General features: G+C 35.6%; 2 protein-coding genes across 2 annotated transcripts in view; both read left to right on the forward strand.

Annotated features, from left to right (window-relative positions):
• The first annotated feature begins 542 nt into the window (after positions 1-542).
• LOC106061893 (uncharacterized) lies at positions 543-14206 on the forward strand. Its single transcript, XM_056021822.1, has 6 exons — positions 543-648; positions 4732-4939; positions 5174-5289; positions 6046-6184; positions 8441-8593; positions 9839-14206. Exons 2-6 carry the CDS (start codon positions 4915-4917, stop codon positions 10045-10047), a joined length of 642 nt encoding a protein of 213 aa, XP_055877797.1. The 5' UTR covers positions 543-648; positions 4732-4914; the 3' UTR covers positions 10048-14206.
• Positions 14207-16454: 2248 nt separating this feature from the next.
• LOC106061877 (uncharacterized) overlaps positions 16455-26609 on the forward strand; it is a 54672-nt gene continuing 44517 nt past the window's right edge. The window contains exon 1 of the mRNA XM_056021823.1: positions 16455-16551. The gene's annotated coding sequence lies outside the window, so the exon portion shown is untranslated. The remainder of the gene's footprint in view (positions 16552-26609) is intronic.

The raw sequence follows: 26609 nt of genomic DNA on the forward strand, positions 1-26609 counted from the left end.
TATAATGTGACAAACACAATTTTTATGTGAATAAATAACTACTTTTCTTATGAATGAAAAAATATATTTGTTTTTTTTTTTATTTTAAACAAATTTATGCGAGTACCATTTATAGATGGCAAGAAAAAAAAATGTGCGGCTCTTTAAAAGCTTTGAAAATTTGTAAATTTTAATTTTTGGCTCTTCAGACTCAAAAGGTTGCCGACCCCTGACCTAGACATGGATGCCCATCACATGATAGAGAATTTGTGGGCCGAATTTTATAGAAATGCCCGGGCCGAATTTGACAACCTGTCCGTCACTGCAACCAGAATCCTAGGTGCTCTCTTCTAGATTTATTTCAGCTATAGAAAGTTGGCGCCTAAGAATTGATAATTGTCTTCCAAAGGGAAAAGAAATAATTGATATTGATTTAAGCTTAGTTTAGCAGCTGGGGAGAGTAATAAGAAAGGATCATAAAATATAGTTTTTACGGACTATATCTGCATTTAGTTCAGTACCTCAGCATAGGTGCGGATAGACAATTGCCAACTAATGGACATGAAAATGTGAAAAAGACACGGATCTCATCGGATTGTACCAGAATTTGAGTAACGTCTGTATTAGATCTAGAATCTAGATAAGATAAGATTCGGTCAAGATTCAACAGTATGATAACATTTGTTTCAGTACTTCTGTTAGAATAAATAAACCTAATAAAATAATTTACTGGTCTAGCTAGATCTAGAATTAAGAATAGATATCATGATAATATCGTCATATTATCATATAGACAATATCTACTACTATAGTAGTATGAATGATATACATACTGATACTGTCATACATTATACATAATATTAATATAGCCTTATACTACTTATTATACTTAGATAATCTATAATTATAGTGTTATAGTTATAGCCTATGCCGCCTATCCGCCTATGGCGGCTATGGCTATAATGCTAGTATAACTAAGTAATTAGTAAAAGAAGATCTATATATATAGCAGTGATGCCCAACCTAATTCGACCAGCGGGCCATTTTAGTTTCCGACACTCGTGTCGCGGGCCACATGACCGAAAACTAAACAAAATGAAATTGACTTTAAACTAATTTTATGAGAAACCCATGGATGTAGAATTGTAGTACTTACATTAATTAATGGGATATTGGAATGTTGTTTCTTTTCAGGCGTCGGAAAATGGGTTCATTTCTCTACTTCAAATGTGAGCAACATTTTAGCAAGTCTTACCACCGACTCATTTTCTTTCTCTTTTTGTTAAATATTCCCACCAATGCGCCATATTTGTTTCATAATGCTGTTCATATAGATAATCTATGTTTTTGTGTTTAAACAGCCACACGTTCTTTATAAAACAAATATGTTGGCCTATTATCATGTTCCACAAAAAGTAAAGATCCGTTCACTTTCCCTGGTACATTTTCAATTAAAGTGTTCAGTGTTGTGGTACCAATGCATTAGAAAAAAAATGAGGGCCCTAACTTAGGTAGAGCTTCATTTTTCAACCTTTTTTGGGGGAGGGGGGGGTTTTCCAAACTTTGAATTGATGTTTCGGCGGGCCGGATAGAACCACTTCGTGGCCGGATATGGCCCGCGGGCCGTACTTTGGGCATCACTGCTATATAGTAATATAGTATATAATATACGATATTTTATTGTCTAAGACTAAGTCTGAGTCTGGACTCTACTCTAACTCTAGACTCTAGTCTAACTAAGTCTAGTACCGTAACTAGAACTAGTACTCAAGTAGTAGGCCTAGTGAGTAGTACTTACTTAGACTTACTAAGTAGTACTAATCTAGATCTAGTAGTATACTAAATCTAGTAGTAGTAGTAGTAGTATTTGAGTAGTACTACTACTACTCTACTTAGTCTACTACTACTACTAACTGACTGTAACTATAACTAAGTAGTAGTAGTCTACAAGACTAGAATAATAGTCTAGATCTAGATATTATTAATTATATAGATCTACTTGATCTAGTAATTTTATTAATTACAAATAAATGCTCCTTCTTTCCTAGATCTAGTCCTAGTGATATAAGTTTAGTTTCACAGAAGGTTGCTAAAGATTTATACTCTATATATTAGTCTATAGACCACAGGCAGTGATCTAACACAGTGTAAAGTGTAACAGCGTGGGGGGAGGGGTCATTTTGTTTGAACCCATTGGCTCTTGCTCAATTGGGGTCCACATGATCCCTTGCACTTTGTAAAAAAAAAAAGCTGCTTTAAAACTACTGTACACTCGTATTGGAATGTCTTTTGGTCAATACTCAGAAAGACACAAAGATAAAGGCACATTCCTCGTTCCATATGCATATAAATATAGGCTAGGACAAATTTGTACAAATGCTCCTTCTTCCTTAGTGCTATTAGAGCATGGAATGGGTTGCCTGAGCTAGCCAGGAAAACCAGTGACTTGGCAGAGTTTAGGTCATTGGTTAATATGCATGACTAAATGCATGACGTGTAGGACGTATTCATCTTCTTTTTTGAAGTAACGTCTGTAACAAAATAAGATAAGATATAGTATTATATACAGACTTCATGATGTTTTTGTCGCACACTAAATTAGTTTTTTTTTACCCGGGTCCAAAGGTAACTTGCTTCACCATTATATATATTGGTACTAAACTCAACTAAAATAGTTGACACAATTTGACCAGGCTTTCATTTTTTTTTTTCAGCTGCTTTTTCAGGGAAGAAGAAGCATCACAGAATGTTTAAATGAAAATAAAAGTGTTAAGCTAATACATGAATATTGATTTGTATATTAACTCTTTCTACACAGTTTTAAATCTGCTCTTGTTTCATCTTCCTAAAATAATGAACCCAAATTTTGTGTATGGTAATATTTTTACAAAGCTTAAATTTCAACTCACTGTCTGTCTGGTAAAAAGTTTGTACATATGTTATTTCTAACGCATCCAATCTTGTATCAAGATGAAATTTTGCACAATTATTTCTTTTACCTGAAAACACAAGAATCAATTTGAAAAATTAAACAATTAGTTAATTAACTATTGGTAATTAATTATTTTGTTTGGTATCTCAAACAATGGAAAGAAATAGCACTTGGCAGTGGTGGTGGTAGAAACTGAATTAGTGCCCTTTATATCTCATCATCTGAGGCTTTGTGAACACATAACATGAATTAGTACAGGACGAGACTATATAAACAATAAGTAACAATCTTACATGTTCATAAGCTCTTTACCAGCACAGTGGTTATCATGTTGGCTCGAGAAGCCTGAGGTGGTGTTAGCCCACGAGTTCAAATTTGATCGTTCACCCTTTTTTTTTTTAAATAAATACATTTACATTTTACCCAGATACCCCATTCTTTCTCCTCCTGCCCCTTTACAACTAGTCCAGACAGGATAGGATCATTGCGTGTTGAGAAAGCTAAAATCATGAAATTGGGCTAAACAAAAACAATTGGTAAAAATATCTCTAATCATTCAGATTTATTATTATTATTATTATTAGTCTAGATCTGTTACAAATTTTATTACATGGCTGATCCAATTGAAGCTAATTGATAAAACTACACTTAACATAAGCTTTGTTTTAAAAACTTTTAAAGTTTATTTATTTTGTTTTTGCTTTTTATTAGTTTTATTTGTATTACTAATTCTTTCATTTTTAAAAAGTTTTATCAAAACACTGTCTGTTGTCTGGCCAAAAGTTTGTACAAGCACACGTTATTTATCCGACACCCAATCAAGCTGAAATTTTGCACAATTATTTCTTTTACCTGGCAACAAAATTTAAAAAAATACTCAGAAAAACACAAAGATAAAGGCACATTCCTCCTTCCATATGCTAGTACAAATTTGTACAAATGCTTCTTCTTCCCTAGTGCTATTAGAGCATGGAATGGGTTGCCTGAGCTAGCCAGGAAAATCAGTGACTTGGCAGAATTTAGGTCATTGGTTAATATGCATGACGCGTAGGACAAAATCATCTTCTTGTATGAAGTAATGTCTGTATTATATAAGATAAGATAACACAAGAATTAATTTTAAAAATTAACCAAGTAGTAAATTAACTATTGGTAATAAATTACTTTGTTTGCTATCTCAAACAAGGGAAAGTACTAGACTGAAGTGGTGGTAAAAGCTGAATTAGTCCCCTTTATACTAGGCTGCCATCTCAGGCTTAGTGTACACAAACATGAAATAGAAACCATAGAGAACTATTCAATCTTCCATGTTCATAGACTCATCGCTATTACGGGCACGACATGGCCTAAATTGTGCAGATGTGCCAAAAACTCAAACTTAAACCCTAGCTGAGTGGTTAACGCGTTGGCTTTAGAAGCCTGAAAAGGCTTTAGCCCTCAAGTTTGAATTAAGGCTGTTGTATTTTTAAAGCCTTTTTTTTTAAAAAATACATTTAAAAAGTGATCACCCAAATACCCTGTTCTTTCTCCCCCTTTCCAACTGGCCCAGACAGTGATAGAATCGTAGCGTATTGAGAAATGCCCAAAGCATGAAAATGCGCTAAACAAAAACAATTGGTTAAAAAAATATTTCTAATTGCACTGATTTATTATTATTAGTCTATATCTATTACATATTTAATTACATGACTGACCTAAATTAATTGATGCACATTAATATAAGCTTTGTTTTTTTTTTTAAAGTACTTTTTTTTTTGGTAGTTTGCTTGTTGTTGTTTTTGTGGTAAAAAATTTGTTTAGACATAATTTTTATTTTATAGCAAAAAAAAAGTAAAAAGCTGAAAGCCTTTGTAAAGAATGAGGAGACCTTCAAACTGAACTGATGACAGCAAATGAAAGCCTTGTATACATCTTAGTTGCAGTAGATAATGTGAGAATAGTGCTATCAGCTAGATCCATATATTCTTGTTGACTTGGGGAAGTTCTTTGTTCGAAACATCAACATGGGGAAAGATGATGAGAGAAGAAGTAAGTGTTTGAACAAACTTTCTTCTCTTTATCTCAGGACTTGTATTTCATTGGAAATGGTTACAAATTTTGACTCTCGCTTTGTCTCTATCAATCCAGAAAGGTTAGCCTACTGAAATGTTATCTTTGGCCTAGATTTTGATTTTTCTTTACTCTAGTACTTAAGTTATCAGTAAAGTGGTCAATAGTTCAGCCTGTACAGTTGTTAAGTCACTTCTGCACTCGTTGTCCCAGGTTCTCAGAAAATGTCTGGGGCTTCTAAAGAGGATCTAGTGCAGGAGCACGTTGAGCTGGTGAAGAGAGAGCAAGATCTCAATCAGAAGTTTCAAGAAATCAAAGGCATTTTCCAAGTGAGTCTTGACACTAACTTGTGCACATTTTATTTTCATTTTATGATAGCCTAACAAGTGTACATTATAAAGTGTACATTATTAAAACATATTTTCTTTAACTATTATACTAATAAGTTCTTAACATATTCCATGTTTTATACACATTATTGTCATAGTTTTTTTTTAAATACTAAAAGGGGGGGGGGATTATGTAGTATTTAATTTTAGTTGTTTTTTTTTTACTGAAATTTTTTTTTGCCTTTTAAAACAACAAAAGAGAATCTGTTAGAAGATTGTGTTGAATCTATTAGATCAGAAGATTGTATGCTTTTTTCAACACCTTGTGTAAAAGAGCTAGCTTTGAGGGACAACAGAATAAAAAACGTGGAGCAATTTTGTCCATCTTTTTTTTAAAGTGTCCCTTCGTACCACTGAGCAGGAGTAGTTTGTTGTTATTTAGTTAGATTGTCCCTTTTTTTATCGATAAAGTATAAGAAAGTTACATGTCATTACATTCATAAAAAAAAGTTTGAAATCTTTAAAAAAAGGAAAATTACTAGTCTCATTTTTCATTATATTTACAGTGTACGAGTCCCATAATCCAATGCAAATGACTTATTTAAACAAGAGGATGTTTGGACTGAGTCTTAAATTTTTAGTAATTTATTGAATATTTATATCACATATAGACATCAGCTTTGCTGTCAGTTTGTTATTAAGTAAAGTTTTATTTCCCTAGTTGTTGTTTTATTTCTCTAGTTGTTTTATCAACAGAAACTGGAAGAAACCTATCAGACATCTAAAGGAACATTTTCAATACAGAGGTATGGTCAGCTTAAAAGTATGATTAAAGAGGCTACCAGTGACAGCAACATTCAGAGTATACAGCAATCCATTCAGGCTGGCCAAGGAGGTAAATTACTTAAGACTTTGGAAACTTGAAATTAGTCTGTGGGAGATAAATTAGACTAAGACTGGTTTATTGATCCTTATTGGAATTTTGTTGTGATTACCGGGACTTTTTTCTCAAATGAAAACAACATTCATATAAATAGAACAGACACACCATACAGTGAAGCTCATTGTCACAGGTTTTTCTTTTGAGATTGTTGAGATCTTAGTTACTATGACATGCCGGGGATTCTGTAGATGTATCTCTAGATCTAAATAAGTCTTAGAGATTCAATTAACGAGGATCCTTTTAATTCAAATATGGAACTTTAATTCAAAACTTGGAATTACAATAATTTATAATATACAGCATGTACAGAAATAAAACTGTATCAGATGAATTATCTTCTTTCAAAGCCCAATAACAAAATATATTCAGGTTAATACTGGATTTAATAAAATATAAGACTTGTCACCTCAAGTTACAACTCAAAACTAAAATACGTCTTATCTCTATGAAATGTCCTCCACAACTAAATTCTCTAGATCCTTCTCTACCCAATCGTTTTCTTTATTCCTCCCCAGTCGGTTGCTTTAACCAATCCAATCATTACCCGCCAGATGTCACAAACAGCAGGTGTGTGACGTCATGGGTTTCTCCAGCTCGTGGGTTAAATCCTGAGTTTATTTTACCCTAGATTAGGTTTATTTAAACTGGTACGTGACACTCATTGAATGACTACACACAAACATCTTTATTCTTTTCATGTTCCCTAGTCAACGAGTAACGCTGATAGTCTGACAGAGTAAACAAGTTTTTGTACCATTCAGTTCTAGTCTTGATGAACAGAAGCCACCTACTTTGCGATGACTTGGTGTAGTTTTAATGGAGCGGGTGTCTTCTAAGACCTTTGAACAGACTGTATACTTTGGACAAGTGAGTTCACCTGAATCTAATGGGCACCTGAAATACAATGGGAAAGTAAATGTGTTTGGTCAATGTGCTTGTCGAGTCAATGTTTTTTAAGGCAGCCGAATGATAGAAAAACCAGAATCCAAACAAAGCCCAGAGATCAAGACTAAAATGAAGGTGATGGCTTGTGTCTCTCCTGTAACCAGGATTGCTATTGAGCTGACAACCAAGGTCCTAAACGAAGATGGCTTAAGGTTTTAAAAAAAAAAGATTAAAGGATTAATTTCAAGACTTATAAAATATATGGTTTGTTCTTTTGCAACATTTTTTAGAAGATATCCCATCACAGTGAGGTTGTTCTACCAGAGTTGACAAGTCCGCTGTCCATGGTCTTGAGGAATCTAGCCTACCCCCCCCCCCCTCACTTTACTTTTTACCCTGACTGTTGTTTAAAAGCTGAAAAACCTCTAAATGATTCTTTTTGAAAACAGTGATCAAATTGCAGATGGTTTATCTTGGGGAGAATTTGGAATCTATGGATATTGTAACAACTCTCTCTATCCAGGCTCTGTGCAAACACTGCACAACACAACCAACTCAAAGAACCTGACAACTCAAGGCTCCTAAAATGTAACTCTTTTAATGTCAAATAAATTTGCAGCCAATACTGTACATTTGGCAGCATGTGACACTCACTTCACCATAGGTAACTGTACTGCTGTATAAACTCTACTGGCCTCTCTCAGCCACCTTCTGGAAATGTAATGGGTTCATCTGTTTGGAACTGACTTCACACTTGATTCATTGTACTAGGCTGGATTGTCACAATTGTGAGTCTTCACTTCCTTGACTATGATTCATGAAATGAAGTGATTTGTCTTTGACACATTTGCTCTTTATCATGGGTCCCTGAAGGCCTTCTCAAAAGTAATGGAACCTCATCAGTCCTTTCAAGATGATCACATACATACATATCACATACATACACATACATATCTGATGTGAATGGCCTTCTTTCCTGAAGCATAGCCAGTCATCACAGATGACCGCTCTTCTAGTGCTGGTCTGTATTATCTGTGTCACCTGTTTATACACACAATTACCCCTATTTGCAATGCTAACAGAGTTACGACAATATCAGGGCTTATCTGGTTACTAGAATAGAAGGAATGAATAACTTGTAATTATAATTAGAAATGATTAGCTGAACATGTAAGAAAATGTATTAGGTAGGAAGGAAATAGCTTAGCAGGTACTCATGTAGGTACTCATTCATCATTAGCTTTCTAGAAGAAATGTCTGTGATTGTAAAAAAGAAATATAGTTTACAGAGTTTTAATTTAATTCTTTTCTTTTTTTTTTTAGCTCAATCCAGTGTTGCTGGCTTGTTAAGCAAAGCCAAAGAGTTCTCCTGTGATTCCCAAGGAAAAGCTCAGACAGCAGCTAAACCTGCTAGTAAATCTAGTTTCTTAAAGAAATTGAAAAATTTGACTGGATTCTCAGATGATCCTATCAGAGGTCAGTCCAAATAATTTGTATATATATATATATATATAAATATATTTTACGGGAAAAAGGAAATTATAATATACTGAAGTTTTATTTATGAACTGTGAACACTTATAGGTGAGAGGCAGTAGATGTGAGTCTGTTGTTGGAAAATGAAGAGACTTGTGTTAAAATGCAGTTCTTTCTGTAATATGCTACCCAGCTTGCCAGATAAACCACGTTCTTAAATATCATTAGTCCAACAGAGGAATCTATCTTAGGCATGCTGAAGGTGTTGACCAATGGGAAGGATTTACCCACAACTGAGAGATTCGCTCCTCACTGACCTGTCCAGAGGTCTCCTATCCACTAGATGATCATTTAATCACATCCGTCTTTATGAGCCCCACTGTTGTTCCCCCTTCCTGATTTGCTCCTATAATTTACCCCATTAACTGTGAAAGAGCAGTCACAGTTTACAGCCCCCATTATAGACAGAAAAGGCTGTTTATCATATTGTGACGTTTCTCCACTATCCAGGCTCTCTACAAACTGCACCACATGACACAACGAACTTAAAGAACAACACAACTCAGGGCTCCAAAGTAACAGTAACAGTTTAATTTCAAATACATCACAATTGGCAACAACATTAACACTGACTGTACAAAAACCTAGCCTCAGCTCCGGACTGAAATCGCACACCGTGCTGGTTCTAACTTCGCCTCGCACTGGTCACATTGCGAGGTAACGTGAAGTGTCTTGACTCATAACACACTCACTCTTATATAGGGTCCATAGGCCTTCTAGAATCGGATGGAACGTCGCTTGACCACTGGTTGATAACATTTGCAGTGACTCACGCGTGTAATATTTACAACACGGGTCCTCGCCGAACTGGCGTGTACTGTCACTTGTCATGGTTGACCACTCGTCCTGCGCTGGACTGAGGCGATTCGGGTAGGCTAAAAACACACACAGCAGTACCCCCATCTGTGTCACCGCCAGGTTTATAACAATATTATATTCTCTCCGCATCGCAATGTTTGTTCACTTGAACAGCTGTGGAAGTCCACTGTCCCTTTTTCCTGTTAGCATGTCTTCCCTAACAGACATTTCCACGAGGGTGCCACTGCCACGCGTAGGCCGGGAGAAGTTACCCACCAGAAATTTCTTTAATTAGTTCATTGAAGAATAGCCACACTATCTGGTATGGCTTTGGTTAACTTTGTTTTTTAATAACATTAAATCATTCTTGTATGCTCCAACCAACAGATGAAGATGTCATGTCAGAAGCTGATCTGGTCAGGGATAATGGCAGGAAACAGCGCTCTATACAGATGGTTTCAGGCCAGTTATCTAAAGCCCTTACCAAGCTAGAGAAATTAAAGCAAGATTACGAGCGCTCGAAATCTCACGCACCACCAAAGCGATATGTTGACTTGAAGGACATGATCAAAACAGCAGTGGCTGAAAAGTTGTGATATGTTTGAGGCTGAACCCTGGCATTCAAGTATGATTTTTAAAAAACTATTACATATAGTGGCGTCTTAAAAAATATTTGGTACTCACAAGTATAAAGTATGCATGCAATAATGATATAAAGCAATATTATAAAGTATATGACTTATATTGATTGTATACCTGCTGTTGTAAATAGTTTAATATAGCTCAGTAAACAATGAAAAATGATTATGACTAAGATTAGATCATGCTGTCATTTGATTTTAATCTCTCTGTGGAATTATCTGTTTTAACAAAATGAGTTTAAGGTATGTATCTTGACCAAACATCAGTCATAGTTATAATGATATAAGCTCATGATTTACTTTGTCAAGTTACTTTCAGACTCTGTCATGTACATTAGACATTCTTTTTATTTTACTTTGGATTCTAGTAACAAAATATTGCACCCGGGAGAATTTTTGTTATACCTTCTGTGATGCATTATAGCTACCAACTTCATTGTGATGTACATTAGCTTTCTGTAGGTCACTTTAATGATAAACAATGGATACTGTTTTCTCGTTCTTTATGTCCTCATGGTTTAGTATATTAGGTTTCAGTATAAATAAATGTGGGAAGCGTGGCAGAGAGGCCAAGTACGCTTGAACTTGGCTTGACTTGGCTACCTATGAATGGGGACTTGAGGTTTGACACCCGACTCGAGTAGAGTTGTGTTTACTGAGCGCCTAATGGCAGCACGGAAAATCTTCTCCCAGATACCCCCTCCCCCCCCACTGGTCCACAAATGAGATTGGACCATAGCACTCTGAGCATGTTATAAGCATGAAAGTAGCGCTATATAAAAGCTATAATTTAATTGGTCTAGTTTATTCCACATCTGATCTCTGGTTATTAATGTAGTTTTATTTATTTTCTTTATTATTGGACACACCATAGCTATTTTTAGCTAATGTATTTAAATTTAGAATTTGATTTTTACAAAACAATTTTATTGTCATTTATTTATTTCTCAATGTTGTGAATATTGTGCATACATTTTAAAAAGATATTTTTTCATTACTTTCTGCATGACTGTTATGGGGCCTGAATGTTGACTACTTGGTCAAGTCTCTGTTATCCACATTGCTGAGCTGGGACTTTGACTTGGAGATTATTGATTGACTTTTTTTTTTTATCATCTGTTACTATAACATCTGTTGTCAAGTTTATGTTGAGATAAACTCATTGATATCTTTACCCTTCAAGGTTTGATCTTTTTACTTTGTGCGTGTCATTGACTTGTGAGTGCATTGATTAGGATTTGTGTTAATTTTTTGTTTTCTCACAGTTTTTGTTCAGGGTTTTTTTTTAAATGTGCCTATAACAATGTTATATTTATAACTATATTTGTTTTTATGGAAACCTAAGCTGGCACACAGATATGCTGCATATTGTTATGATAGCAGTTACCTCTAGACTCTTCCTATTTCTTGCTAATTACCTATGCATAATTTATTTTTTATTCTGTTGAGTCTCGCAAAAGGTGGCCATTGTTCAAGCATTGAAATTGTGTCTGTATATGTTATGTAATAAGATGCATGAACATGTTTATTGGAAGGCTGCCTTGTTTTTCCCATGCTTGTGGGTTTGAACCCATATTGTTTACATAGGCTACAATAAACAAATTATTAATAAAATGATTTTGCCTTGTACACACACACACATGCTTGTACAGTACAATCTTTGCTGTAGTTTCAACTCCTTGTAAATTTTCTTTCAATTTTTTTTAATGCAAATGTTTTCAAGACTAAGATTGCTTTGATACTTGTAAGAAATGTGGTGTGGTTAAAAGGACTCTTTCTTTTTTCCCGAATCATTAACAGCAGCACTGGAAAAAAAAAACAGGCAGAAAGCACAGAGAAGTTCATAGAGTGACTACCCACAGCAGACGTCTCCATCTTTTCAAAAGGGAATAAAGTTTTTCTCAATGTGCTGAAATGAAGATCCTGATTATCTAGACAAGCGATCTTTCATCTATTATAGTGTGTAAATTGTCACCATTTCAGTCTTCCAAATAACAAAGTTAGTTTTGGTTCTAAACTTGGTTCACTTGATCTGAATTATTCAATCATTCATCTAAAAGCTGAACTCTCACTTCTTGTTAAATTGGTTTTCTTTTTACTATTTCTTCTGTAAAGTATTCACATACTGTAACATGTCTGATTCACATACTGTAACATGTCTGATTCACACACTGTAACATGTCTGATTCACACACTGTAACATGTCTGATTCACACACTGTAACATGTCTGATTCACACACTGTAACATGTCTGATTCACACACTGTAACATGTCTGATTCACACACTGTAACATGTCTGATTCACACACTGTAACATGTCTGATTCACACACTGTAACATGTCTGATTCACACACTGTAACATGTCTGATTCACACACTGTAACATGTCTGATTCACACACTGTAACATGTCTGATTCACACACTGTAACATGTCTGATTCACACACTGTAACATGTCTGATTCACACTCTGTAACATGTCTGATTCACACACTGTAACATGTCTGATTCACACACTGTAACATGTCTGATTCACACACTGTAACATGTCTGATTCACACACTGTAACATGTCTGATAAAAGAAGTGCTAGCCAACAGGATTTTATAAACTCATCTGCATGTCCTGACTTTTGGTCCACCACATTAATGAAGTTCAATTTTGATACCACACAGCATCATGTAACATGTCTGATTCACACACTGTAACATGTCTGATTCACACACTGTAACATGTCTGATAAAAGAAGTGCTAGCCAACAGGATTTTATAAACTCATCTGCATGTCCTGACTTTTGGTCCACCACATTAATGAAGTTCAATTTTGATACCACACAGCATCTTGCAGCTCATTTGTTTATGAGATTCAATCTGAAAACGAACAGCAGTGAAATTGGATTCCTTTTTTCTGCCCATTTTCCATTTTCAAAGATTTTAGAAATTCATCAATATCTGGTCTGCTATCTTATCTTATTGATAGACTACCACAGGACTGCTTTCTTGTGTGTAGGAGATATCCAGTATATTTTTAACATTTTCTGGTAGTTTTAGTAAAAATGACATTATATTTTCAGCTCTACACCTATTTATGATATAATCATTTTGTTTCTGAAACACAGTCTAATTAAATTTAAGTAGAGATGGCTGTCCCTTGTGATACAAAGCTGATGGATTCGAACACTGTTGTCTATGTGCCTTAATGCTGTGTACTATGTTACATCACTGGAACAGAAATGTTCATTACACTATTGTGTACCAGATGAAACTCATTGTTTATCTTTGTTTTGTTTTTTTGACTGTATTAAATCTGCTGACATTTATTTGGTCCACACAGTGAAGCAGCAAGCTTTGAGACGTGTATGATTTGTGCTTAATAATTAAACCACAGGGCATGGTTGTGTTAGTATTTATGACAACTTGTTATAAAATATATTTTATTGTAGTAACTCATACAGGAATTACTATCATATCTTTTTGTGTTTATTTGTTGAAAAATGTAAATATCTTTTTCAAATTAATTTTGTATGTTTTTTTTTTAATCATTTTCTAGGGGGAAAAAAGTAAGTGTAGAACTATTAGGTCTCCTAACTTCAAACTTTGATGAAATATTTCGTTTCAACAATCTATGATTTTAATAAGTGAGTTTAAAAATCGAAAAAAAAATATTGCCAGTCTTTTTGGTACTTTTATTTCCAATACCTCCCCCCTCCTCCCCTTTTTTTAATATTTTTTTTTTGCTATTGCTGAGATGTTCGTGTTTCAAAGTTGAGTTGTGTTGGACCTTGACCTTGTCAACTGCTTCACTGAGGCCTGGCATCATTTCTAATGTATGATCATCAATGGAGGGGCTCGTACTAATGTATCACCCTTCATACAATAATGAACAAATATGTCACTGTTATTTGTTTTTTAATTTTCTTTCTATGTACTTACCACTACCTTAAGGGGAGGTAATTGAGGTCTATAATTTTGTCTCCTTGTTACTGGTTATTACAGAGTTGTCGTGTTCAAATGACGTGCCTTTTTTTTTCCCCTTTTCATTTCCACTAGCAAATATTTTTTTGTTTCGGTGCTAAATGTAGAATTGTATATTTGATAATAAATAATTTGATTGAATTTTTGTTGCTTTGTTTTATTTGCTGTTGACTTTTACATCCTGTGACAATTCTCTATTGAGAGTATTTGAGAGCGAAAGAAAATTTAACAAGAACGAAAACTGGATGACAGTAACAAGTCATAGACTAAGGGAGAAAATGTATCTCTTAAACATATGACAGTGTATCTAGTTGGACTAACTGGAATCTTAACAGAATCACATGGGAACATCTAGTCAAACATTCTGGGCTGCCTTGTCAATAATAGATACACGAGTCAAATGGTATGAGACCAAAACTTGATTTCTTTTAAAGGTACAGCACCTATCTTGACGCAAACCTCAGAGAAGATTTGATAAAAAGCTGTGGACTTGGACTAAAACATATAAATGCTCTTATTGCCATTAGAGCATGGAACAGGTAGCCTGAATCAGCCAAGAAAAAAAAATGACTTGGCAAAGTCTATAAATTTAAAATTAGACTAGATTGACACATAAATACGCGTAGGTCGTAATTATCATCTGTTTAGAAGGAGCGTCTTTAATTTATAAGATAAGTGTGCAGATAAGAGAGTTATAGAGACAAGACTGTATTCGTGCAGAAACTGAAGTATTTTTTTAATCATGTATTAAACTAAAGGCACCCATTGCTAAAACTACAATGTACAGTCATTTTAAAAAAATAAAAGAGTCCACCCTTTTAGTAAGTTTTTATTTGATTGCCAGTGACATAAAAGATTGAATTCAGTTTATATTTGTTTCTTCGGTTTTTAACGTTTGAATACAATATAGCATGTTCAATGCGCCATGGTCCAATCTCTTGTGGACCTGTTAAAGACCAGTGGGGGGGGGGAGTATCAGGGAGAAGGTTTCCGTGCTACCATGCACAGCTTAGACTGAGTCGGGATTCGAACTAGACCCTCCTCGATATGTAGTAGCCGATCGGTTTTCGTCACTGGCCACATATCTTTTTGGATGAGATACATGCCTGTTAACTCATTGTCATGGAGTGTGTGTCTGTGTGTTTTATAGCGATGATGAGAAGACGTTAGCGATTGGTGAATGATGCAAGATATGCGGCAATGTCGTCAGCTGTCTTGGGTAGGCCAGACGATATCAGAGCGCCAGACTGAAAAGACGTGTTGTAAAATGTTTGTAAAATGTTTTACATGTTTCGGATGTTCCTTCTGAGTTGAAGATAATTACTTCCTAGTCCAAACCTCCCGAAAGACTACGGGGTGTGGGAGCGGGCAGGATTTGAACCCTAGACCATCGATAAGTCTGAACGACAGTCCAGCGCGCAAACCGCATGACCAGGCAGCCATCATTTTTTAGTAAGTTAGATTTTGCTCAAAATACCATTTTATATTATAATTAAAGTCTACTACACATATTTCATGTCATCTACAGAACAGACACAAAATAGATCAGTGAGATTTATAACAAACGTAGGCCCTATATTCCAAATTTGACTATATTAACACCTTTAGTAAAGTCACTAAATTTAGAAAACCTCGGGATAGAAGACGCAAAAGTAAAGTAGCAATTATACAAAAAACACTGAACCATAATCTTCAAATACAAAAAAACAAAACCTAATTAAATACTCAGAAAGACACAAAAATTCCACACATTCCTTATTCCATATGCTCAGATAAATCTACGATTGAATATCACAAAAAAGTTATTCAATTTATCTTTAAGTTTTTTAAGTTAAAATATAATACTCCTGTAGCGGTTTTGTTGTCTACTAGCAGTTTAGTTTTACTGACTATTAGCCGTGAACAACATTCATGAGATAAATTATATTATACCTCAAATATTGTTGAAGAAAGAGGTGGCACTAATTGAGAATATTATATCGCATTAATAGTTTCGCGTGTTAGACCAATGTATATCTGAGTTCATATTTTTTAATGTCTGCGACTCAAATCAAAGCTCGTGCCAGCCGTACAAGTCAGCGTCTGGTGCCAACCAACCAATAGAACTAGTTTCAAGAAATGCAAGCCACTCTATTGATCCACAATTTCTTGTTTTTATCTCCCCTTATGTTTTAAATCAACGATATTTTATTCGTACTCTGCATAGGAGTCACAATATCTAGCGTTCTATGTCTTTATATAAGTCTGTGTCTGTTTTATTCGCTAGACATGAAGCTGATTAAATTTAGCTCCAATACAAATCTTCCAAGATCCTTCTATTTAGATGACAAACATTGACAGGGAATTTCGCTGCGTTAAATTTGATAAACATTACTGTAGAGTGGACATCTCAATAAGTTGGGCATGAAAATATGTGCAGATAAATCGGATCTACATGTAATTAATATATACTGGAGTAACACATTCTTCCCAGACTTGGGCTGGTCGTAAGTTTTCTTGTTTTGTTTTTTATCTTGATCTGGGTAGAAATATTTTTAGCTATATCTCCTTCTATTTCCGTGAGTAAAAGTTTAAATCTTCCATTCGGAAGATTAATGGTGAGCTTATTTTTTTTTATAGGGTCTAGTTTTATTACAAGTGGCTTGACAATTTACTGTTGATGTTCTTGTATCTTTTTTTTTTTTGTACACAAATCATTGGCAAAATAATCAATAAGTCAGTCTAAGATCGTATTCTTGAAATAAAATATATCAGTGGCATAGCTTGGGTGGGGGAAGTAGGGGGGAGAATTTGAAAATCTTTCCGGGCGCCCACTTGAGGGCAGGGGCCCAAATTAGTGTTTTTTTTTACATTAAAAATAAATTAAATATTACGCAAAATGCCAAAGAGGTGATCAAATTTGTATACAAAATGGAACTGTTTGTGACTTTATCACCTTGTGTTTATTATTTCAATTCCTCTTATTAGCTTGCAAACTCTTCATTGCTGGGTGGACATTGTGTGGTCACGGATTTCGAAATCGGCTCTAACAATTTTCTTAGAAATTTGACAATTTATGTAGGTCCTCTGTCTTTGGAGAAAAAATACTACCTAACTGGCCGCACAGTGAAAACGTTGGTTTGACCGTTAGAAATTTTCATAATATAATCATTTTAAATTAAAATTTTGCTTATTTTGAACACTGTTTCAGCGGATATTCCCGCACTCACCTCAAATGTTTCTTTGTATTCATTGACGAGTTGAATAAATAGAAATTAACAGAATGAAAAATTATAGACCACCATCAACTTCATGTTTTTTGTTTGTTTGTTTGTTGTTATTTTTTTGTACAAACCTCTATTCAAATCAGAACTTCATTGAACATGGATCCAGGAACCTGGACAGCTGATCTCAAATAAAGTCTCAAACATTTTTACTAAAAATTTAACAGCTGATGTATATCGTTGGCTATATGGGGAAAAAAACTCTGTAGTTTGACCGTTATAATTTTTCAAAGTAAAAATAATTAAACGTACTAGAGACTTAATTAATTAATTGTGTATAATAAATGAAAAATTGTCGTGGAATCCACATATTGAGGAAACTATAAAAAAATCAAACAAAGCATTAGGATTTATTAAAAGAAATTTCTATAAATCAAATAAGAACATAAATCTAAAAAAGAATTAGACGAATTACAGAAATGGGAATCAAATTGGAGCATGTCTTTCCACCCAGAAAAATGTCAGTTGTTAAGAGTAACAAAAAACTTAAACAAATTAATTCCACTTATCTTATTCATGGCAAACCAGTAACACAGACTAAAAACGCAAAATACCTAGGTGTTATAATAAATGAAAAACTGTCATGGAATCCACATATTGATGAAACTATCAAAAAATCAAACAAAGCATTAGGATTTATTAAAAGAAATTTCTATAAATCAAATAAGAACATAAAACTAAAATGTTATTTAACCTTGGTTAGGCCAGTAATAGAATATGCATCCTCTGTTTGGGACCCCTCATCTAAAGAAAACATTAAGAAACTGGAACAGACACAAAATAGAGCAGTGAGATTCATAACAAACGAATATTCACATTTGACTAGAGTAACACCTTTGGACATTTGGTAAAATCACTAAATTTAGAAAGTCTTCAGGACAGAAGACTTAAAAGTAAAGTAGCAATTATACATAAAACACTGAACCATAATCTTCAAATACAAAAACAAAATTTAATAAAATACTCTGAAAGACTCTGCTAGGACAAATTTGTAGAAATACTCCTTCTTCCCTAGTGCTATTAGAGCATGGAATGGGTTGCCTGAGCTAGCCAGGAAAACCAGTGACTTGGCAGAATTTAAGTCATTGGTTAATATGCATGACTAAATGCATGACGCGTAGGACGTAATCATCTTCTTTTTTGAAGTAACGTCTGTATTATATAAGATAAGAAGAAGATAAGATCTAGGTCTAGATCCATCTGATCCAGCATCCATCTAGAAATGCCCAATCGCGCTCGAGATTATTAATACATTATTGTTGATGAACATTTTCTGTATCGTCTTCTAAGTCTAGATTTCATAATAATAATTTATTGAAACAAATATGGCGTAGTCAGCTATAGTGGTACCGATCATGCGATTACTAAATACATTTTAAGTTGCTTCAAAGTTTATTGAAAGAATATCTAGACCGGGCTAGCCAGGAAAAGCAGTGATTTGGCAGAATTTAAGTCACTGGTTAATATGCATGACTAAAGGCATGACGCGTAGGACGTAATCATCTTCTTTTTTGAAGTAACGTCTGTATTATATAAGATAAGATAAGATCTTAAGAGTTCTAAATCAGGTCTAGAGTCTATAGAGTCTAGCTAGTGCTAGATCGTTTTAAAAATACATTTTAAAATGTTTTTGTTATTAATGTTTCCGTATGTTTTTATCTACAATGCCACACAGGGAACAGGGAGAAGAGAAACTATTAGGCCTATGTATTTTTTATAGACTCTTACGAAATTTAGAAAAAAAAAATATTAAAGGATCTAAAATCTTAAGTTTATGGATTATTCCCCAAACCCAAATAATCCTTTTCAGAAAAAAAAAAATGCCCGCCCCCCTCGATCATGGGATCAAATTTGCTAAAAGCAGAGCTACCCCCTTCCTCTTTCTAAGACCTCGCCATATTCCAGTACGTGGGGTTTAAAGAGGGCAGAACTCTGGCCTGGTGGGCGGGGAAATACACGTTTAGAAATATCTAAATCTAAGTTAATGAAACAAAATGGCGAAACAGCTAGAATGGAGGGAAAAAAAAGTGTAAATTTTTATTTTTTTTATTTTTGGATGCGCAGCTCTAGCCAGTCACTAAGTGCGTCTCGTGGTGTCGTCTGCTTATCTTCGTGAGTATTGATCACGTGACCTTTTGCTGGAAAACATCAGCTCGGCTGATTTATCTCAAATAGTTCTGTTTGTCTCTTGAACGGAGATGCGGAGGGTTTATTTTTCTTTTTTTTTTTGGCGTAGGAAGAAATCTTGGGTAATGAAGAAACAGTCGTGCTGAGGCTGTGCATACTAAGTGGACCGTGTATCGGTAGTAAGGAGAGGGGGCTTGCGAAGGCTGAGATTTGGTTAGTATGGAGATGGTGACTAGCGGAGAACTCGTTGATGTATTATTTAGGCCAGCGGTTCTCAACCTTTCAGGCTCGGCGACCCCTTTTTACAATCTCCCATTCTGCCGCGACCCCTTTTTACAATCTCCCATTCTGCCGCGACCCCTCCCCCCCAAACACACATACAGCAACAGAAGAATAGACAAAAACAATTCATTTTTTCGATGGTCTAAGGCGACCCCTGGCAAATCGTCAATCGACCCCCCAGAGGGGTCGCGACCCACATGTTGAAAACCCCTGATTTAGGGGGAAAAAACATTGCTGCACGTCACCATCTAATTACGTCATACAGGGCCAGCTCGTAGAAGGGCCACTGTTAATGGTCGGTCGTTGGATTGTGGCTCTAAACAACTAGTACAACGAAACCGATGCATGCATATTATATTTCTCTTTCTGTAGAGTTATAAACAACTAAAACCTCTTTTGTGACTAAAACTCTCAATATAACTTTACTAAAAATTTACACGTTTTATCGTGCAAAATTCATCTAAAATGAATTCAGGGCTTACTTTATGTATATGGAGGCCCCTGAACTTTTTCGAAAGCTTTAATAAAAATATCCGCTTATTAATCATTGTTAAATAAAATCAGGCCACATTATGAAAGAAAGAGAGTACTTTATAAAATATGCATATTTTAGTAACCAAAAAAAAAAAGAACATTTTTGTGTTTTGTGCAATGTAGTACTTCTAGAGCCATGCTAAATATCCGTATGCACACTATAAACGGACAGCCTTTAACCACGACAGTGTTGCCAACAGTAAAATTTAAAATATTTTAGTTAAAAAAAAATCCAAAAAAATAAATGCGGAAAGAAAAATACGTTAAGTTGTTGACCAGTCAAAATATTAGAGTTTTTCTCTGTTGTGGGGGGACCCCTTTCTTGTGGATACCTCTGGGCAGTATTCCCGCCTGCCCTCCCTTATATCCGGCCCTGGGTATAATATTAACAAATTATCAACTATCATCCACGTGACTTCTTAACGTATATTATGACAGACCAGCTCATGATTTCATCATTCTACCTCGCCCAAAAAAAAAAAAATCGCTAAACCCTCCTCGCCTTTATGTTGGAAACACATTCAGACACTCTACAACATCAGCACAGGGGCGTAGCTAGCAATTTTCCATCGGGTTGGGGCCCGGGGGGGGGGCTTGACCTGTGTGGGGGCCCCAGCATTTTGTGTAATATTTAATTCTTTATGTAAAAAACACTCATTTGGGGGTCCCCCTCAAGTGGGGGCCCGGGGGGATTTTCCAGCAAAAGGAGGACATGTCCACTTTTAGTGTCGTGTCCTCCGTTCGGCAGGCGTTGTCCTAGTGTGTGAAAATGCCCGGATTACACTGTGATGTAAAGTGCAATTGTATGTTGTATGTTGTAATTGTAATTGTAAAATCTATCATTCGAATTCAGTTCTTTAAATCTTCTGACTTAATCGCCTCCTTCATAAGCAGATGTTTGTATATTCCAAGTCTCTGTGATTTTTTACAAAGTATATATTAACTCGCTGCGTCCGTCCGTCTGTCTGTCTGTCTGTCTGGAAAAAGTTTTTTACACGTTTTTTTCTCCCACTTCACCTTGAAATTGTGCACAATTATTCAATGTTGATGACAACTCATAAATTAATTTATAAAAATTTACCAACTATTAAATTTAGTAGTGGTAATTAATGAATTATGTACCATATAGAAAAAGGGAAATAAATCGAGTAGTACTGAGAAACAAAATGTCATTAATTGAATGACTTTTTCCCTTAGAAAAGCTTTGTTTAAAAAAATGGAGCTTTTATATTTTGCTTGTTTTTTTACAAAGCTTATATCAACTCTGTCTGTTTGTCTGTCTGTCTGGTAAAAAGTTTGTACACGTTATTTCTCCCACACCCAATCTAAGATTAAGGTGGAATCATGTTTCTTTTATCTGACAAAAAAAAAAGAATCAGTAATTTAAAAAAAAACAATTACTTAATTAACAATTGGTAATTATTTTTTTTGTTTGGTATCTTTAACAAGGGAAAGAAATCGTGCTTGACAGATGTGGTGGTATAAGTTGAATAGTCCCCCTTGAGGATTCTAGTATGCATTTGAACTAGCCCCCTCTTCCCTCCCCCTTTCACAACTAGTCCAGTCAAGTGATAGGATCATAGCGCATTGAGAAAGCAAATAGCTAAACAAAAACAATGGGTAAAAATATTTCTAATCGCACAAGATTTATTATGTCTAGGCCAAGTGTATATATAAAATTACACGACTGATCCAAACTAATTGATACAGTTACACTTTAAAATAAGCTGGGGTTTGTTTTTTTTAGTAATTTATGTTTTTCTTTTTTTCCCTTTGTATTCCCGGGCCTAGTGCTAACGTTAAAAAAACAAAAACTTTGATTGCTTAAAGCGCAGGGAACAAACTAGAGGGTCATTTTGTCTCAATCTGTAGGAAATGTGATAGTTGACCAACACGTATCTTGGCACTTATGATCCACTGTGTGAAGAAGCAGCGTCCCAGAAACATGATACTTAACTCTTTCTCTCCTAACTGACGATACCAACGTTGATTCCATCAGAACGTGTTAAATGATAACGGAGAGAAAGAGTTAATATCAGGGGCGGACTGGCTATATGGGCAAACGGGCAAATGCCCGGTGGGCCGGTACCAAATGGGCCGGTCTGGTCGCGACCAAAGAAAAAAAAAATTCAATGCAGACAACTTTTTAAAAAAAGTGACAGCATCAAGACACAAAGTTTTTTTTGTTTTTTTTTAATTATTATTACAATTAATTTTGTTTGAAATTCAACAAGAATATAATTTGAAGAATTACACTATACAGTGTACGTATTATCATTTGTAAAAACGTTAGACCGTACTTTCTGCTATGCACGAGCGGCATGGCTTTCAACACTACTTTGATGTCTTCGAGACTGTGTTTGGCCTGATCATTTTGCTAGTCGGCATGGGTCTTTGATGGCACTCCTATTTTTTGTTTTGCTCCTTCCCTCACCCGTTTTATAATGGTTCCATTGAAAATTAACGAAAAAGAGGGATGGGAGATGTTAAGTTAGAAAACATTGATATAACGCGGCAAAAGGGGAGACAATTAGCTCGTTAACAATACTTAATAGAAGTTAACTTAAACACATACACACAACCTCGAAATTGCAAACCACCCAACTTATTCATAACTCAATAAGGGTAAAAAGTTCTACTTTCTGCTATTTGAAAAGAAAAAGTAAATTTCTTGTTGTTTATTTGTAATAACATGGATCTAAGAATACTACACTTAAGGCTTACAAAAAAAAATATTTAATTAAAACATAAATCTAGATCTAGGCCTAAAGCAGTAGCATACAGCTATGATTAATGGCAGACTTATGCTTAGTATAAAGTCATTAATAATGAAAATTATTACAATAATTACAATAATTTATATAGCACTGTCACATCCGATATTTAATGAAATGATATTTAGAATCATGTATAGTTTAAATAATATTAGTCGACCGGCTGCGTAGCATACGCCGCTATTTTGCAGGGCCGGCCTTAGGCCACTGCAATCTATGCGACCGCAGTGGGGCCCGCACTTTCATAGGACCCGCACTTTCATAGGACCCGCTCTAATTCAAGGTGTATATATCTTTATTAAATTAAACAATTTTATAACAAAACAGATTTCCAGCGCCCTCCTGTCGTGCTCCTGGAAATCTCCCGAAATCGCAAAATATACGAAAAAGTCCTTAAAATATACGGAAATATATACACAAAAATCGTCATTTTGGGGTGTCATTCAATATGAAAAACGCCAATCTTACGCTCGGCATTATGCATCAGCCGTAATTGTGTAATCTGGTGAAAGAAGCTTCTCGCGTCTCAAACTAATGAAGAATTCATTGAGGTCAACAATTTTCAAAGATACATTGAAACATTCGGTAATTCTTGCTATTGAGCGTGATCTATGCAGGAAACAGAATTATTATGATATACTGTATGACTTTGCTACACGCAAGGCTTGTAAAGTAATTCTGTACGTAGTTTTTAAATAATATATTCGTATACAAATCGCGTTTTTGAAAATGTACTAGGACGAAGCAAGAACTTTTCACATTTAGAATTACCTCTCTAACCGTTCTGCTTTCTTTTATCTTTTAAAGGAATATATATAGATCTCTCTCTCTCTCTCTCTCTCTCTCTCTCTCCATCGTAGTTCGATTATGACCACTTTGTCATCCAGGGGGCTGAGGGCTATGCACTGGGGTTTGGTTTTATGTCTCCTTGTGTGGCTGGTGAGACCTATGTGAGCCTGGAATGTTCGGCCGCACACTAGGCAGGTTATTCCAGCTGGAGCTAGTGTCATTGGCCTTGCTTTTCTTCTCTGGAGTTTTTCTTCTGCCAGCTTTGTTCTCTTTTCCTCAGCAACCTGTGCGCCGGTTTTCACAGCGCGACGTCATGATGCTCTGTCATGTTCCTCTGTCTCCCAGGTGGCTGGGTCTATTCTGAACGCCTTCAGAGAAATTTTGAGGGTGTCCCTGAAGCGCTTTCTTTGACAACCTTGCGAGCGCTTTCCTTCGCTTAGTTGGCCATACAAGAGTCGTTTATGAATGCGGTGGTCTTCCATTCTGCATACTTGTCCTGCCCATCGCAGCTGGGACTGCATCAGGATTGTGTGGATGCTTTGTAGATCCGCTCTTTGAAGGACTTCAGTATCTGGTATTTTGTCTTGCCATTTGACATTCAGTATTTTTCACAGACATGTCATGTGGAAGTGATTCAGTTTCTTTGCATGTTAACTGTACACTATCCATGTTTCTGAGGCATAGAGCAATGTAGGGAGGATGACGGCTCGATAGACCCCTAGTTTTGTATTTGTGATGATACCACTTTAAAGGAATGGGTTGCCTGAGTCAGTCAGGAAAACCAATGATTTAGCATATTTTAAGTCACAGATCAACATGCTTGACTAGATTGACACGTGAAATGCGAAGGACCTAATCATTTTGTATTTTTGAAGAAACGTCTGTAATCTATAATAAATAACAAAAAGTTTGAAACTCATTAAGGCTGCTATTGTAGTGTCTATAGTTTTTAGACTACAAACGTGTATTAATAGAATACATTATGTAGGCCAACGAAAGCACACATCCAGTTTTCGATGCGTTATCAAACTTTATATAATTTGAATAGAATTAGGCTTACACCTATGATAAAACACATGGGCGTAACCGAGAGTGGAGGAGTTCAAACCATCACTGGCCTTAGATCTCATTGTCTGAAAGGGAAACTTTACTTACTTCCTCAGTGCTGCCAACTTAAGCAAACTACAGTCACCTAATTTCATCAGCGAAGCCAAAGGTGGTTTTGTGGTTTCCCTCTCCCTCTCCAATACAAAACTAAAGCATTTTACCATTTTCTACCAGTCGCTAGACACACATACAGCAACAGAAGAATAGACAAAAAACAATTCATTTTTTCGATGGTCTAAGGCGACCCCTGGCAAATCGTCAATCGACCCCCAAAAGGGTCGCGACCCACATGTTGAAAACCCCTGATTTAGGGGGAAAAACATTGCACGTCACCATCTAATTACGTCATACAGAGCCAGCTCGTAGAAGGGCCACTGTTAATGGTCGGTCGTTGGATTGTGGCTCTAAACAACTAGTATAGCGAAACCGATGCATGCATATTATATTTCTCTTTCTGTAGAGTTATAAACAACTAAAACAAACCTCTTTTGTGACTAAAACTCTCAATATAACTTTACTAAAAATTTACACGTTTTATCGTGCAAAACTCTTTTAAAATGTAATCTGGGCTGACTTTATGTATATGGAGGTACATGAAACAAAATCTAACTCACGACAAATTCACGTCTAACACGTCTCTGGGTCGTCTTTCGTTCAACTATAATCCACGTGACTTCTTAACGTATATTATGACAGACCAGCTCATGATTGCATCATTCTACCTCGCCAAAAAAAAACAATCGCTAAACCCTCCTCGCCTTTATATTGGAAAGACATTCATACACTCTACAACATCAGCACAGGGGCGTAGCTAAGAATTTTCCATCGTTTGGGGGCCCGGGGGGGGGGGCTTGACCTGTCCGGGGGCCCCAGCATTTTGTGTAATATTTAATTCTTAATGTAAAAAAACACTCATTTGGGGGTCCCCCTCAAGTGGGTGCTCGGGGAGATTTTCCAGCAAAAGGAGGACATGTCCACTTTTAGTGTCGTGTCCTCCGTTCGGCAGGCGTTGTCCTAGTGTGTGAAAATGCCCGGATTTTACAGTGATACAATTGTATGTTATCTATCATTCGAATTCAGTTCTTTAAATCTTCTGACTTAATCGCCTCCTTCATAAGCAGATGTTTGTATATTCCAAGTCTCTGTGATTTTTTACAAAGTATATATTAACTCGCTGCGTCCGTCCGTCTGTCTGTCTGGAAAAAGTTTTTTACTCGTTTTTTTCTCCCACTTCACCTTGAAATTGTGCACAATTATTCAATGTTGATGACAACTCATAAATTAATTTATAAAAATTTACCAACTATTAAATTTAGTAGTGGTAATTAATGAATTATGTACCATATAGAAAAAGGGAAATAAATCGAGTAGTACTGAGAAACAAAATGTCATAAATTGAATTAAGGATGACTGCCTGGTCGTGCGGTTTGATCGCTGGACTGTCGTTCGGATTTATCGACGGTCGAGAGTTCAAACCCAGCCCGCTCCCATCCCCCGTCGTCATGCGGAAGGTTTGGACTAGGAAGTAAACTATCTTCAACTCTGAAGGAACATCCGAAATATATAAAACATTTTACAAACAAACAAACAAACAAACAAACAAACAAACAATGACTTTTTCCCTTAGAAAAGCTTTGTTTAAAAAAATGGATCTTTTATATTTTGCTT

This window comes from Biomphalaria glabrata, chromosome 2 (assembly GCF_947242115.1).
Source record: "Biomphalaria glabrata chromosome 2, xgBioGlab47.1, whole genome shotgun sequence".
Lineage (NCBI taxonomy): Eukaryota > Metazoa > Mollusca > Gastropoda > Planorbidae > Biomphalaria > Biomphalaria glabrata.

Bases quoted from the DNA above. Each gene is read 5' to 3' on its own strand.
- LOC106061893 (XM_056021822.1), top strand. From the start codon at position 4,915: ATGGGGAAAGATGATGAGAGAAGAA. The intron at 4,940-5,173 runs GTAAGTGTTTGA...TCGTTGTCCCAG, and splicing joins GAAAGATGATGAGAGAAGAA to GTTCTCAGAAAATGTCTGGG. The intron at 5,290-6,045 runs GTGAGTCTTGAC...TTTTATCAACAG, and splicing joins AAATCAAAGGCATTTTCCAA to AAACTGGAAGAAACCTATCA.